General features: G+C 45.8%; 1 protein-coding gene across 1 annotated transcript; it reads left to right on the top strand.

Annotated features, from left to right (window-relative positions):
- Nucleotides 1–266: 266 nt before the first annotated feature.
- LOC129863992 (period circadian protein homolog 1-like) lies at nt 267–12,183 on the top strand. Its single transcript, XM_055936505.1, has 17 exons — nt 267–460; nt 1,503–2,124; nt 2,258–2,511; nt 2,624–2,745; nt 2,870–3,071; nt 3,201–3,581; nt 3,706–3,859; nt 4,011–4,251; nt 4,419–4,533; nt 4,684–4,935; nt 5,031–5,189; nt 5,285–5,590; nt 5,707–6,806; nt 6,907–7,072; nt 9,398–9,575; nt 9,833–9,983; nt 10,149–12,183. Exons 2-17 carry the CDS (start codon nt 1,808–1,810, stop codon nt 10,461–10,463), a joined length of 4,413 nt encoding a protein of 1,470 aa, XP_055792480.1. The 5' UTR covers nt 267–460; nt 1,503–1,807; the 3' UTR covers nt 10,464–12,183.
- The last annotated feature ends 1,047 nt before the right edge of the window (nt 12,184–13,230 follow it).

Genomic DNA, 13,230 nt, shown 5'->3' on the forward strand with positions numbered 1-13,230 from the left:
GAGGAAATGTCGCCAATTCAGAGTATTGACGGAGGCACGTTGCCAACAAACGTTCGAGCATGCTTTTGGAACCGACAGGGCACCGCTGGGACAACGTGACAGAAAAGCATAGCAGAGCCCCGTGCAGTCAAGACACCGCCCTACTCAACCAATGAATGCATTCGCCAGGCCAGGGACACTGCACTAGGGCGGAGTCAGTGTTAGTTGTGGGCCAATCACTGCAACACGTGGGAGCAAACACGTGTTATTTTCCGTGTTCCCTCCCAGTCATATAAAGCGAATGTGCAGTTCTCTACACATTCTGTGTAGTTATAGGCGATTCACGTTGAGTTGTTTCGCTAAAGATGTCATTCTAGGTTTCTGCAATTTCAATCATTTTAAGCGTAACTTTACAGAATATATTGTTGAAGACATTAAAAAAAAAAATACCACGGAGCGTACTTTTTCTTCATGGAAAAAGGTGAGAATGTCAACTTTGATCAAAACCTTGCTAGCTAACTGGTAAAAGTAACGCTAATTTGCTACCTAGATTATTATTAGTACAATAAATAGTTGCTACATAGCTAACTTAGCTAGCAATCATTTTTATTTTTTTTATGATCAAGCTATCTGCAACAGCATTGACATTGGCTAGTGTAGCTAGCATTGTTGTGGCATGCTGGCAAGAGTATTGACACGTTAAAGGATTTATGTTGTATATCAATACACATTTCAATATACGGTCAGATATCGAGGTACAATTTAATGTTGTTTTGGTCATTTCGTGTTCCCTACAAGTGAGAACTATTTTTGCCAGACTTGTGTCAGGTAGAATAAATGCATTAGCGCATGCGGGTTGTGCCATAGACAGTCTAGCTGAGGCACGTTGCCTTCGCTGTCGTCAACACAAACATCCCCCACCGGGGTCATCCTGCCCACGTTGTCTTCTGTCGTCAACAATAATATCTCCCAACGGTGTCTTCCTGCTACTTACAGTAAACCCTCAAGACATGCCAGATAATGAAATGGGCTGTAAAGTTAGTTTATTTACCCTATGTCACCTGACATCGGTTAACTGTTCCTTCGAAGTGATGTAATGATTTATTATGGTCAATGGAATATATGGAGAGCAAGTTTTTTGAGCCCACCAAAAATGAATGTGAGGTTGTTGGGAAAAGGATAGTTCCCCTAGCTAGCTATATTATTTGAATGTCTTAATAGATTGACATTGGGCTATGTACAACTTTTTGAGTATGTTTGGAGCCTAACATTAATATTTTTGCAATTAGTTAAATCCTTACTTAGAAAGTCCTTACTTGGATGCTCATATGACCTTAGATTATTTAAAATCAAGCCAATTAGTTATGTACATTTGTAGTTTGGGTGAACACTAACTTTTACAGCAGTGTCATTTTATTGATGTTTAATTGCAGATGAGATGTAACACTGTCTTTACACAGATGTATGACTCATGATGTCATGTTACTCACCACTCATAAATTGGGAATTGTTTCTTTCATCAGGTATTCTGTCAAAACCATTTCACACACTGACTGTGCCCATGAGGAAGAGCAAACTGATAAAGGTTTCACCCATCTTCTCTTCAATTGGCTTATCAGATTCATAAGCTTAGTATTTACAAAAAAAAATACAATCTCAAGATCAATGAGACATGGTAGTTTATCTTCTGGCTCATTTTTACTTGACCAAACCATGACTCTATCTAAGTCTAGTAGACCCACCTAGTAGCAGTATTAGTGTCACAGTTCTTTGTTTTGACATATCATTTTTGTCAAACAGCAATAGTAAATCACTCATACTGGTTATTATGAGTGATGAGAATGCATACACCACTTCTGGAAATGACACTAGTGGAGTAGGTGTAGAAGAAAATGTGGTGGGACTGAAGGTGGGCTGCCAGTCCCCTGAGTCTGGACTAAGTCAGACTGGCAGCTCTGGTAGCTCCAATGGAAAGAGAACTCGGTCTGGGGGCAAGTCCTCAAACTCCGATGACACAGATGCCCACTCGAGTGGGAACGACTCAGCCGAGAGAGAGGTGGAAGGTCACATGGGGCATGAGGCATCAGCCTGCAGCAGCTCCCATAACGGGAAGGACTCTGCCATGGAGACAACAGAGAGCAAAAGGTAACACATTTAACAATTCATATTTGAAACACCACAACCATTTTCAGATGGTAGGCGATAGACACCGCTTATATAACTATGAAAGTGTCTGCTCAGCAGTGGTAATAACGTCATGTTATTTTGCCCCTGTCAGTGCCAACTCCCACAGCCCTTCCCCTCCCAACAGCTCTATGGTCTACAGCCTGCTGAGTGGCAGCTCGGAGCAGGACCACCCGTCCACCAGCGGATGCAGCAGTGACCAGCCAGCCTGGCTGCAGACCCAGAGAGAGCTGCTCAAGGCTCTGAAGGAGCTAAAGATCCGCATGCCTGCAGACCACCGGGCAAAAGGCCGCTCCAGCACCCTGGCCTCCCTGCAGTATGCACTCAACTGTGTCAAACAAGTCCGAGGTAAGATGCTGCTTTTTGAGCCTGCTTTTTGCTAGATGTACTGTATACTGTGTGGCTTTAGCATGAAATAGCAAGCTTACTATCTATATACTGTTTATACGTGTGTGTTTAGCGAATCAGGAGTATTATCACCAGTGGAGTGTGGAGGAGAGCCACGGTTGCAGTCTGGACCTCTCTGCCTTTACCACAGAGGAACTGGACAACATCACCTCTGAATACACACTCCAGAACACGGTAAGAACTAGAGAACAATCTTCATCTACTAGAACCAGACCAACAGCTCTCAAACAGACTAAAAGCTTTTAAACCCAACAAACCATTGTTCTAGCCTCCCTTGTTTATTCTCTCTCCTTTACAGGACACGTTCTCAGTGGGAGTGTCCTTCCTCTCTGGGAAGTTGGTGTACATCTCCCCCCAGGCCTCTCCCATGCTGCGCACTAAGCCCAATCGACTCCAGGGGACACTCTTCTCTGAGCTGTTGGCCCCCCAGGACGTTAGCACTTTCTACAGCAGCACGGCTCCCTGCCGCCTGCCCCCCTGGGCCTCCTGTACTGGCTCCAGTAAGTCTCCTACAGAAGTCCTTTAATTTAGCTCTGAATTCAAATGGAAATGGATGATCACATTTTTGCATGTGTATGTCATGTTAATGTACCCCCCCCCCCCCCCCCCCCCCCCCCGATCTCGCACAGTGACCTCCCCTGTGGACTGCACCCAGGAGAAATCCATGTTCTGCCGTATCAGTAGTGGGAGGGACAGTGAGGGGGAAGTGCGGTACTACCCTTTCCGTATGACCCCCTACCAGCTAACCCTACGGGACTCCGACATGTCCCAACCACAGCCCTGCTGCCTGCTCATCGCTGAGAAGGTGCACTCAGGATACGAAGCTCCCCGCATCCCAGCGGACAAGAGGATTTTTAACACTAGCCACACCCCTGGCTGTCTCTTTCAGGAAGTAGATGAAAGAGCTGTGCCGTTGCTAGGCTACCTGCCCCAGGACCTGGTTGGGACTCCTGTCCTCATGTACCTCCACCCTGATGACAGGCCTGTCATGGTGGCCATACACAAGAAGAGTGAGTACCCCTGTCCAACAGTCATGCCTTATACATTCTGTAAGGATTTAGAAACCAGCAAATAGATGAATGGTTATGTAGTTATACTCTATCATAGTTTTAACATATTTGGTTCTCCCCTCAGTTCTCCAGTCAGCAGGGCAGCCCTTTGAACACTCGCCCCTGCGTATGTGTGCTCGGAACGGGGAGTATCTCACCATAGATACCAGCTGGTCCTCCTTCGTCAACCCCTGGAGCCGCAAAGTTGCCTTCATCGTGGGTCGACACAAAGTCAGAACGTGAGTAGTCACCCTCTGCTACGTCAATGACCTTCACAAGCTTGCAATAGCCACATTTTAACTGAACTGTAACCTATTTGTGTAGCTATCAAGCAGTACATATTGCATTGTTCTAAACCCCATTCCCTTGTCCTTCTCGCCTCATCTGCAGGAGTCCCCTGAACGAAGATGTGTTCACCCCTAGTATGGAAGTGGAGGTGCGGGCCATGTCTCCAGAGATCCCCAGGCTCAGTGAGCAGATCCACCGTGTGCTGGTGCAGCCTGTCCACAGTGGTGCCTCCCAGGGCTACTGCAGCTCCCACGGATCCCAGTCACACAGGCCCAGCCCGGGCTCCTCAGGCAGCAGCAGCCCCTCCACCAAGGGGATCATCCAGATGAATATCCAGAGACCAGTGAGTACTAATACAATCACAGATGTTTTATGCAGATTTTAGCAAGGTACTTTATAACTTGTAGTTTGTTACTATTTTGTAACCACATTATTTTAATTAATAGAATTGACTCAGAAGAAAGTTGAGGTGTCATCGTCTAACTCTTTACCCTCTTATCTGTCCTACAGCAGCAGATGACATTCCAGCAGATGTGTAAGGACGTCCACATGGTGAAGACCAATGGTCAGCAGGTCTTCATCGAGTCCCGCAACCGCCCACCGCTCCGCAAACACGCCAGCGCTGGTAAACACTTGACTTTGTAGTCATATTTGTAGTAAAATGTCTTATCATGAGGTGCTCTAAAATGTCTGGAACGTTTTCATTACAAAAGTATAACCACAAGGGTCGAGATGAAAAGGAAATTCTAACAGTATTTCCTTTTCCTCTTCTCAGGAGACCTGGTGATGCCAGAGAATTTAAACAAAGACCTGGGGCCAACTAAAACCCTGGCCTCAGTGCAGTCAAGGAAAGATCCGTCAGCCAACTACTCCTACCAGCAGATCAACTGTCTGGACAGCATCGTACGCTACTTGGAGAGCTGTAACGTTCCCAACACAGTGAAGAGGAAATGTGGCTCCTCTTCCTGCACCACATCATCAACGTCAGACGATGACAAGCAGAGGGAGTTGTCTGGAACAGCTAAAGGTATACAATACAGATCCTATTGAAATCCTGTTATGTATTTTTTATGCCTCTTAAGGTCTGCAGGTATTTTGGACCAAATGTCTGTTTCCCTACAGATCTCGAAGGGTCACAGGGTAAGGAAGGGTCTAAAGGGGGGCCACAGATGAGCCCTCTGGCGCTGCACTGCAAGGCTGAGAGTGTTGTCTCTCTCACGTCCCAATGCAGCTTCAGCAGCACCATCGTCCATGTAGGGGACAAGAAGCCCCCAGAGTCAGGTAGGACACATCCCTCTTATCTGACTGGCTGTTCTTTACCTCCCTCTGTCTCTTCTCTCTAGTCTCAAATATATTGTCAACCTTATTCCCTGCAGATATTATCATGATGGAGGAGACACCTCCCACCACCACCACCCCAGCCATTAACAACGCCATCACCACGGCAGTGACCCCCCGTCCCTCGACCTTTCCCAGCCCAGCAACACCCAGCCCTGCCCAGCCTGAGAGGGATAGCCGCAGGTCGGCTGGATGCTCAGGCAGCCTGGGTCTGACCAAGGAGGTGCTGTCTGCCCACACCCTGCAGGAGGAACAGGTGTTCCTGAGCCGGTTCAGGGACCTGGGACAGCTCCGCATGCTGGACCCCGGTCCTCCTCTGAGAGGACACACCACCACACACAAAGGTAAGATGGACACTTCAAGTGGAGATTTAGTTTCTATTATGTCTGTGAAAGATTGTGGATGAGAATCCATTGTTTTTCCATGCAGCTCAACCGTTGTGTGTGTGTGTGTGTGTCAGGAGTGCACACCTCGAAGGACTACCCAGCAGGTGGTAACGGACGGAGGAGGGGCCGGGGGGCCAAGAGGCTGAGGCACCAGCAGGAGGGCTCCCAGCACGGGGGCTGCCCCAAGACAGGCTCAGGGATGAACAGAAGTTCCAGAAAGGAAGGGCAGGGGAAGCAAGGCCCCATGTTCCCCATGGGTCAACCCCTAATGATGCAGGGACCCCTGACCTCGTCCTCTTCCTGGCCCACCTCTGTGGCCAGCCTCCCTCCTGCCGTGTCCCAGTACCCTCCAGGGGTCCTACCCTTCTTCCCCCTCTACCCCAACGTGCAACAACAACTCCTGGCCCACACCGGGGTGAACCCCAACACCATGCAGTTGGGTTACCCCAGCCCCCAGCCAGGCTTCCAGTACCCCCTGCATGCCAATCAGATCCCCATGCCAATGGCTCCCCCGATGATGGTTGTTCTGCCGAACTACATGTTCCCTCAACTCAATGGAGGTGTACCACAGCTCAACCAGCTCAATACAGCCATGCCTCAGTATAACACAGCCATGCCTCACCTTAACCCCAGTATCCCTGGTATGGCACAACTTAACCAGGCACTACCGCAGTTCAACCAGGCTATCCCACTACCACAACTCAATCCTGTCTTGGCTCAATTCAACCCTGATGTGACGCAGATGAATGGCATGCCTCTAGCTCAACACAACCCGTCACACGTCAATCCTGCTTTGTCGATGATCCCACAACATTTTCACAATCCCAACCCAACATTACCTTTCCCAAATCCCATTCCGGTGCCCGGGCTTCCTTGCTTTGCTTTACCCAGGATTGATCCCACTTTTGTCCCACGTGGCAACTTCCGCTCCAGCACCCCTCAGTCCACATGCCAATCCCCCCTGGAAGGGACCAACTCGCCCCTCTTCCAGTCACGATGCTCCTCCCCCCTCAACCTGCTGCAGCTGGAGGAGTTGCCAGGCAACAGGCAGGAGGGCATGTCAACAGGGGCGCAGCAGACCCCACCCCCACCTGGCTCGTCGTCTCAGGTCGGAGGTCAAGGCTCTGTTAACCGCAACAGCAACATGAAGGGTGATGCCAAAGAGTACGATAATGTGGGTTTTAAACTATTTCAACAAAATGTAATTCCAAAAAGGTTTTGAGTCTAGTGAGTTCTTGTCATTAACCACTATCTCCTGTGTTCCCTTCCTCCAGGCTGATGTTGATAACCAGGACGCCATGTCCACCTCCAGTGACCTGCTGGACCTGCTGCTGCAAGAGGACGCCTGCTCAGGCACCGGCTCGGCTGCCTCTGGATCCGGGTCCTCTGGCTCCGGGTCCTCTGGCTCTAATGGATGCAGCACCTCAGGGAGTGACACAAGTGAGTTTAACCTCTACAGGATCGGTCGGTCCACCGCGGGACGGTTGAGCTAACGTAGGCTAATGTGATTAGCATGAGGTTGTAAGTAACAAGAACATTTCCCAGGACATAGACATATCTGATATTGTTAGAAAGCTTAAATTCTTGTTAATCTAACTGCACTGTCCAATTTACAGTAGCTATTACAGTGAAAGAATACCATGCTATTGTTTGAGGAGAGTGCACAGTTATGAATTTGAAAATGTACTTATAAACCAATTAGGCACATTTGGGCAGTCTTGATACAACATTTTTAACAGAAATGCAAAGGTTCATTGGATCAGTCTAACACTTTGCACATACACTGCTGCTGTCTAGTGGCCAAAATTGAAATTGCGCCTGGGCTGGCATAATACATCATGGCCTTTCTCTTGCATTTTAAAGGTGATGGTACAAATAAAAAAACATGTTTGTTTCTGTGTATTATCTTTTACCAGATCTAATGCGTTATATTCTCCTACATTATTTGAACATTTCCACAAACTTAAGGGTTTCCTTTCAAATGGTATCAAGAATATGCATATCCTTACTTCAGGGCCTGAGATACAGGCAGTTAGATTTGGGTATGTAATTTTGGGCGAAAATTGATCCTTAAAGAGGTTTTAACACCGGACAGATTATTATTATTTTTTTAGCACTGATGGTCATGGATATTTGTACACTGCTCAAAAAAATAAAGGGAACACTTAATCAACACAATGTAACTCCAAGTCAATCACACTTCTGTGAAATCAAACTGTCCACTTAGGAAGCAACACTGATTGACAATACATTTCACATGCTGTTGTGCAAATGGAATAGACAAAAGGTGGAAATTATAGGCAATTAGCAAGACACCCCCAATAAAGGAGTGATTCTGCAGGTGGTGACCACAGACCACTTCTCAGTTCCTATGCTTCCTGGCTGATGTTTTGGTCACTTTTGAACGCTGGCGGTGCTCTCACTCTAGTGGTAGCATGAGACGGAGTCTACAACCCACACAAGTGGCTCAGGTAGTGCAGCTCATCCAGGATGGCACATCAATGCGAGCTGTGGCAAGAAGGTTTGCTGTGTCTGTCAGTATAGTGTCCAGAGCATGGAGGCGCTACCAGGAGACAGGCCAGTACATCAGGAGACGTGGAGGAGGCCGTAGGAGGACAACAACCCAGCAGCAGGACCGCTACCTCCGCCTTTGTGCAAGGAGGTGCACTGCCAGCGCCCTGCAAAATGACCTCCAGCAGGCCACAAATGTGCATGTTTCAGCATATGGTCTCACAAGGGCTCTGAGGATCTCATCTCGGTACCTAATGGCAGTCAGGCTACCTCTGGCGAGCACATGGAGGGCTGTGCGGCCCCACAAAGAAATGCCACCCCACACCATGACTGACCCACCGCCAAACTGGTCATGCTGGAGGATGTTGCAGGCAGCAGAACGTTCTCCACGGCGTCTCCAGACTCTGTCACGTCTGTCACATGTGCTCATGTGCTCTGTGTGAACCTGCTTTCATCTGTGAAGAGCAGAAGGCGCCAGTGGCGAATTTGCCAATCTTGGTGTTCTCTGGCAAATGCCAAATGTCCTGCACGGTGTTGGGCTGTAAGCACAACCCCCACCTGTGGACGTCGGGCCCTCATACCACCCTCATGGAGTCTGTTTCTGACCATTTGAGCAGACACATGCACATTTGTGGCCTGCTGGAGGTCATTTTGCAGGGCTCTGGCAGTGCTACTCCTTGCACAATGGAGGATGTAGCGGTCCTGCTGCTGGGTTGTTGCCCTCCTACGGCCTCCTCCACGTCTCCTGATGTACTGGCCTGTCTCCTGGTAGCGCCTCCATGCTCTGGACACTACGCTGACAGACACAGCAAGCCTTCTTGCCACAGCTCGCATTGATGTGCCATCCTGGATGAGCTGCACTACCTGAGCCACTTGTGTGGGTTGTAGACTCCGTCTCATGCTACCACTAGAGTGAGAGCACCGCCAGCATTCAAAAGTGACCAAAACATCAGCCAGGAAGCATAGGAACTGAGAAGTGGTCTGTGGTCACCACCTGCAGAACCACTCCTTTATTGGGGGTGTCTTGTTAATTGCCTATAATTTCCACCTTTTGTCTATTCCATTTGCACAACAGCATGTGAAATTTATTGTCAATCAGTGTTGCTTCCTAAGTGGACAGTTTGATTTCACAGAAGTGTGATTGACTTGGAGTTACATTGTGTTGTTTAAGTGTTCCCTTTATTTTTTTGAGCAGTGTATATAATGACTGATCGTTTCAGAACATAACTGAACATGTTTCTTTTTCAACCACAGGAAGCAGCAACACCAGCAAGTACTTTGGCAGCATTGACTCATCGGAGAACGACCATAAGCAGGCAGCAGGCGGGGCTGAAGAGGCCCAGCTCATGAAGTATGTCCTTCAGGACCCTATCTGGCTCCTTATGGCCAACACAGATGACAAGGTTATGATGACGTACCAAATGCCCACCAGGTAAGAAATCGTCATGGTCACTGCACAATTGTAGTCATGGCAATTGTAATCATAGTTACCGTAACCAGTCATGATTAATAATTAAATAGCTGTAGCATTTATTGTATTTATGATTGATGTGCATGGAATGCAAGTAGTATATTTGTATATTATTTATTAATGCAGACTGAAAAATAGAAGCTCTCCACACACCATTATGCTGCTAATACAACATTTTAGACTATGGCTTATCTATGGACATGTGTATGATTTTACAGGGACAGGGAGACTGTTCTAAGGCAAGATCGTATGGTACTGAGGGCGGTGCAGAAACAGCAGCCACACTTCACTGAGGAGCAGAAGAGAGAGCTGATCCAGGTCCACCCCTGGATGGGCACCGGACGCCTGCCACAGGCCATCAACAACCCTGTAAGTCAGCACACAGACACACACTGGAGCTAGTAGCTACACCCTGCCTCTCCGACCCCAAAGATTCACAGGAATCAGTATAGATGACAGTGGAGAGTAATACAAAAAATAATGTACTTGTAAAGGATGTGTTTATTCATCTCTTGTCCCTCTGCTTGTGTTTAGACTTGTACCGGGTGCGGTTCTCCTACAGCTACCTCCGCCCCCCGGCCCTTTGATGTGGAGCTGCAGGACATGGATCTGACTGGGGTCCTACAGCTACAGGAAGAGGCTACTGCACACACAGAGACACATGTTACAATGGCAACAGACACTTCCATCTCTCCACCACAAGCTCCCCAGACAGACACTAAGGGGGGTGAGGCTGAGAGGCAAGGGGAGCAGGAAGGAGACTGTAAGGACACCAGAGTGAAGGAGTTGGAGGTAACATCCTCATCTGTAACAGAGAAAGGGGACTCTGTGGCTGTAAATGGCAACTGAGGACTTCTATATGGCCAATGACTGTAAACCACAATGCATTGGGACAGACGGGGGCCAAGCTCACGGTCTATGTGTTGTGTTGGAACAAAGAAGTGAAAATAAGGAGTCAAAGAATACCTGTTCCTGTCTAAACACATGGAGAATGTAGCTCAATATATATTGCATCTAAGAAGGTGTAAATATTTGATGTATTTCAAATTGTAAACTGGAAAGAGAAGCCCTTGGTAAATATTTTATTGGCATGTTTGGTGCCTGGTCCACTGGACTGAAGACATGTTCCATTTGTAATTCACTGCTTTGGGGTTTTTCTCCCCTGTAGTGACAATTTGGTAGTTTACAAGTTATTGCGTGTATCAACGCAATGTAATTTAATTGTCCAATGTCCATATTGGAAAATTGTCAAATCAGTCGTAAAAAAAAAATGAAATCCAAAATTCATGTTGAAAAATATATTTGGTATAATTATTTTTAATATTTTCAAAGTAATTTCAGTTATTGTACAGTGTATTTATTACAGTATATCAACCAAGAGCAGGCATACTACAGTTTTTTTGTGGGCTGTAATGTAATGTTCTGAATGGTTCATTTTATTGTAATATAATTTGACACTGCAATGCTTGTAACGCGCTTTAAGCATTATTGGGCAAACATCCTGACTATTTTGTCTCCCCCAGAGAAATACACATTTTCTAAAGACCATGTTTTTGTTTGCATCGTTATGGGTATTTCTGTACAAAAAGGTGGAGTAGAGATGGGTGTTCCCACGGTAACAGACCCGATGGCGCCAGTCTTGCTGATTGGACCATACAGTGATGTGAGAGAGTGGGGAGGAAAGGAGTAGGGCTGACTGAGCTTTACAAGAGCAGGCCTTGATCATACAGAGTTGGTGAAAGCCAATATGTTCTGCTGCCCCTTTTTCCCTCACTTTTTCTCCATTTCATTAGTGTAAATAAAATGATTTGATGGTCACTATTATTACATCTCTTTGGAGGATTTTGTTATGTAATATAAAAAAATGAAATATATAATTTGGTTCTGGTTTCTTTTTTGTCTCTTGTGGTGTGTAGGAGGATGTGAATGTAGCTAAAATCTAGTCATGTGTTCTGCCTTCTCTGCCACTAGAGGGTGTTGTGACAGATTGTTTTAGGCTAATTTCAAGGGCAGCAGCCTGATGGGTGATACAAAATGGACTTTCTGAAGTTGGCCACGGTGGTTGAACTAGGTATTTGAACACATTGCTAGATATTTGAACACATTGAAGTAATTTAAAGATGCCACCAATATATCCCTAAGAATGCTGTTTTATTGTCCACCGCTTCTTAAATCAAATCGTCTGTATTCTCCCTTTCTGGAATTGCAAAACGAAGTGCAAAGTGTTTCTGAACATTACACTGTCTTTTCCATGTGCAGGAAGGGACTGAGAACTGCTGGACACTGGCCCAGTGAGCAAGGAGGCAGAGGGACTTTTCTTATACTGGCACTCTCACCTCCACCCACGGATGGACTCATGGCCAAATGGTTAGGGCATTGTGCCAGTCAACTGTACTTTCAACAGATGCCAGACTGTTCACCATTGGGCTAAAGAACAGAGACTCAAATTATTGTCTATTTTGTTTTTAGCCTAGCAGTAGAGTCCTCTAGAAAACTTTACCTATACGCTAGAATGCACTCATGTTAATCTCTCTCTTGAAAACCATAAATATCAAGCTTTTTATTTTAATATTTGCTTGGTTTGCTATTATCTGTTATGCGGTAGATCAGTGGTATTCAAACATTTTCAGCGTTGAGCCCTTTTTTTTTCTCCACCAGAAATTCAATCCCCATTTTTTGTCTTTTTCTTTTTTTCAAGAATTTTTTGCGATCCCACCCCAAATCTAATGACACAACCTTAAAATCTGTAAATTTAGATTTTTTTTACGTGAACAAATAACCTTCAATTCATTGCATTTATATCTCTTATCAAAATGAAATTTTATGTATTTATTGATCTTTCAAATTGTCTTTCTCAAAAACAGTTGTACAGTGCCTTCAGAAATGATTCATACCCCTTGAATTATTACACATTTTGTTATAGCCTGAAATCAAAATAGATTAAATCGTTTTTTTCTCACCCATCTACGCACAATACTCCATAATTTCAAAGTCAAAACATTTTTCTTTTAACTTTTGCAAATTGATTGGAAATATCACATTTACACAAGTATTCACACCACTAATACAACCTTTGGCAGCTCTGAGTATTTCTGGGTAAGTCTCTAAGAGCTTTCCACACCTGGATTGTGCAACATTTGCCCATTTTATTATTTTCAAAATTCTTCAAGCTCTATCAAATTGGTTATTAATCATTGCTAGACAACCATTTTCAGGTCACGCCATAGATTTTCAAGTAGGCCACTCGGGAACATTCACTGTTTTCTTGGTAAGCGACTCGTGTAGATTTGGCCTTGTGTTTTAGGTTATCGTTCTCCTAAAAGGTTAATTCATCTCCCAGTGTCTGGTGGAAAGTAGACAGAACCAGGTTTTCCTCTAGGATTTTTCTCTGCTTAGCGCCATTCTTTTTTTTTATCCTGAAAAACTCCCCTGTCCTTAACAATTACAAGCATACCCATAACATGATGCAGCCACCACTTTGCTTGAAAATATGGAGAGTAGTACTCAGTAATGTATTGTATTTTCCCCCAAAATAACAATGTGTTTATTCAAAAAGTTAATTGTTTTGCAACAGGATCCATGTTGTAGACCAGTGACCAGTGACAAAAAAATATAC

The sequence above is a fragment of the Salvelinus fontinalis genome, chromosome 10 (genome assembly GCF_029448725.1).
Source record: "Salvelinus fontinalis isolate EN_2023a chromosome 10, ASM2944872v1, whole genome shotgun sequence".
NCBI classification, from domain to species: domain Eukaryota; kingdom Metazoa; phylum Chordata; class Actinopteri; order Salmoniformes; family Salmonidae; genus Salvelinus; species Salvelinus fontinalis.

Bases quoted from the DNA above. Each gene is read 5' to 3' on its own strand.
- LOC129863992 (XM_055936505.1), top strand. From the start codon at position 1,808: ATGAGTGATGAGAATGCATACACCACTTCTGGAAATGACACTAGTGGA. The intron at 2,125-2,257 runs GTAACACATTTA...TGCCCCTGTCAG, and splicing joins GAGACAACAGAGAGCAAAAG to TGCCAACTCCCACAGCCCTT. The intron at 2,512-2,623 runs GTAAGATGCTGC...GTGTGTGTTTAG, and splicing joins CTGTGTCAAACAAGTCCGAG to CGAATCAGGAGTATTATCAC.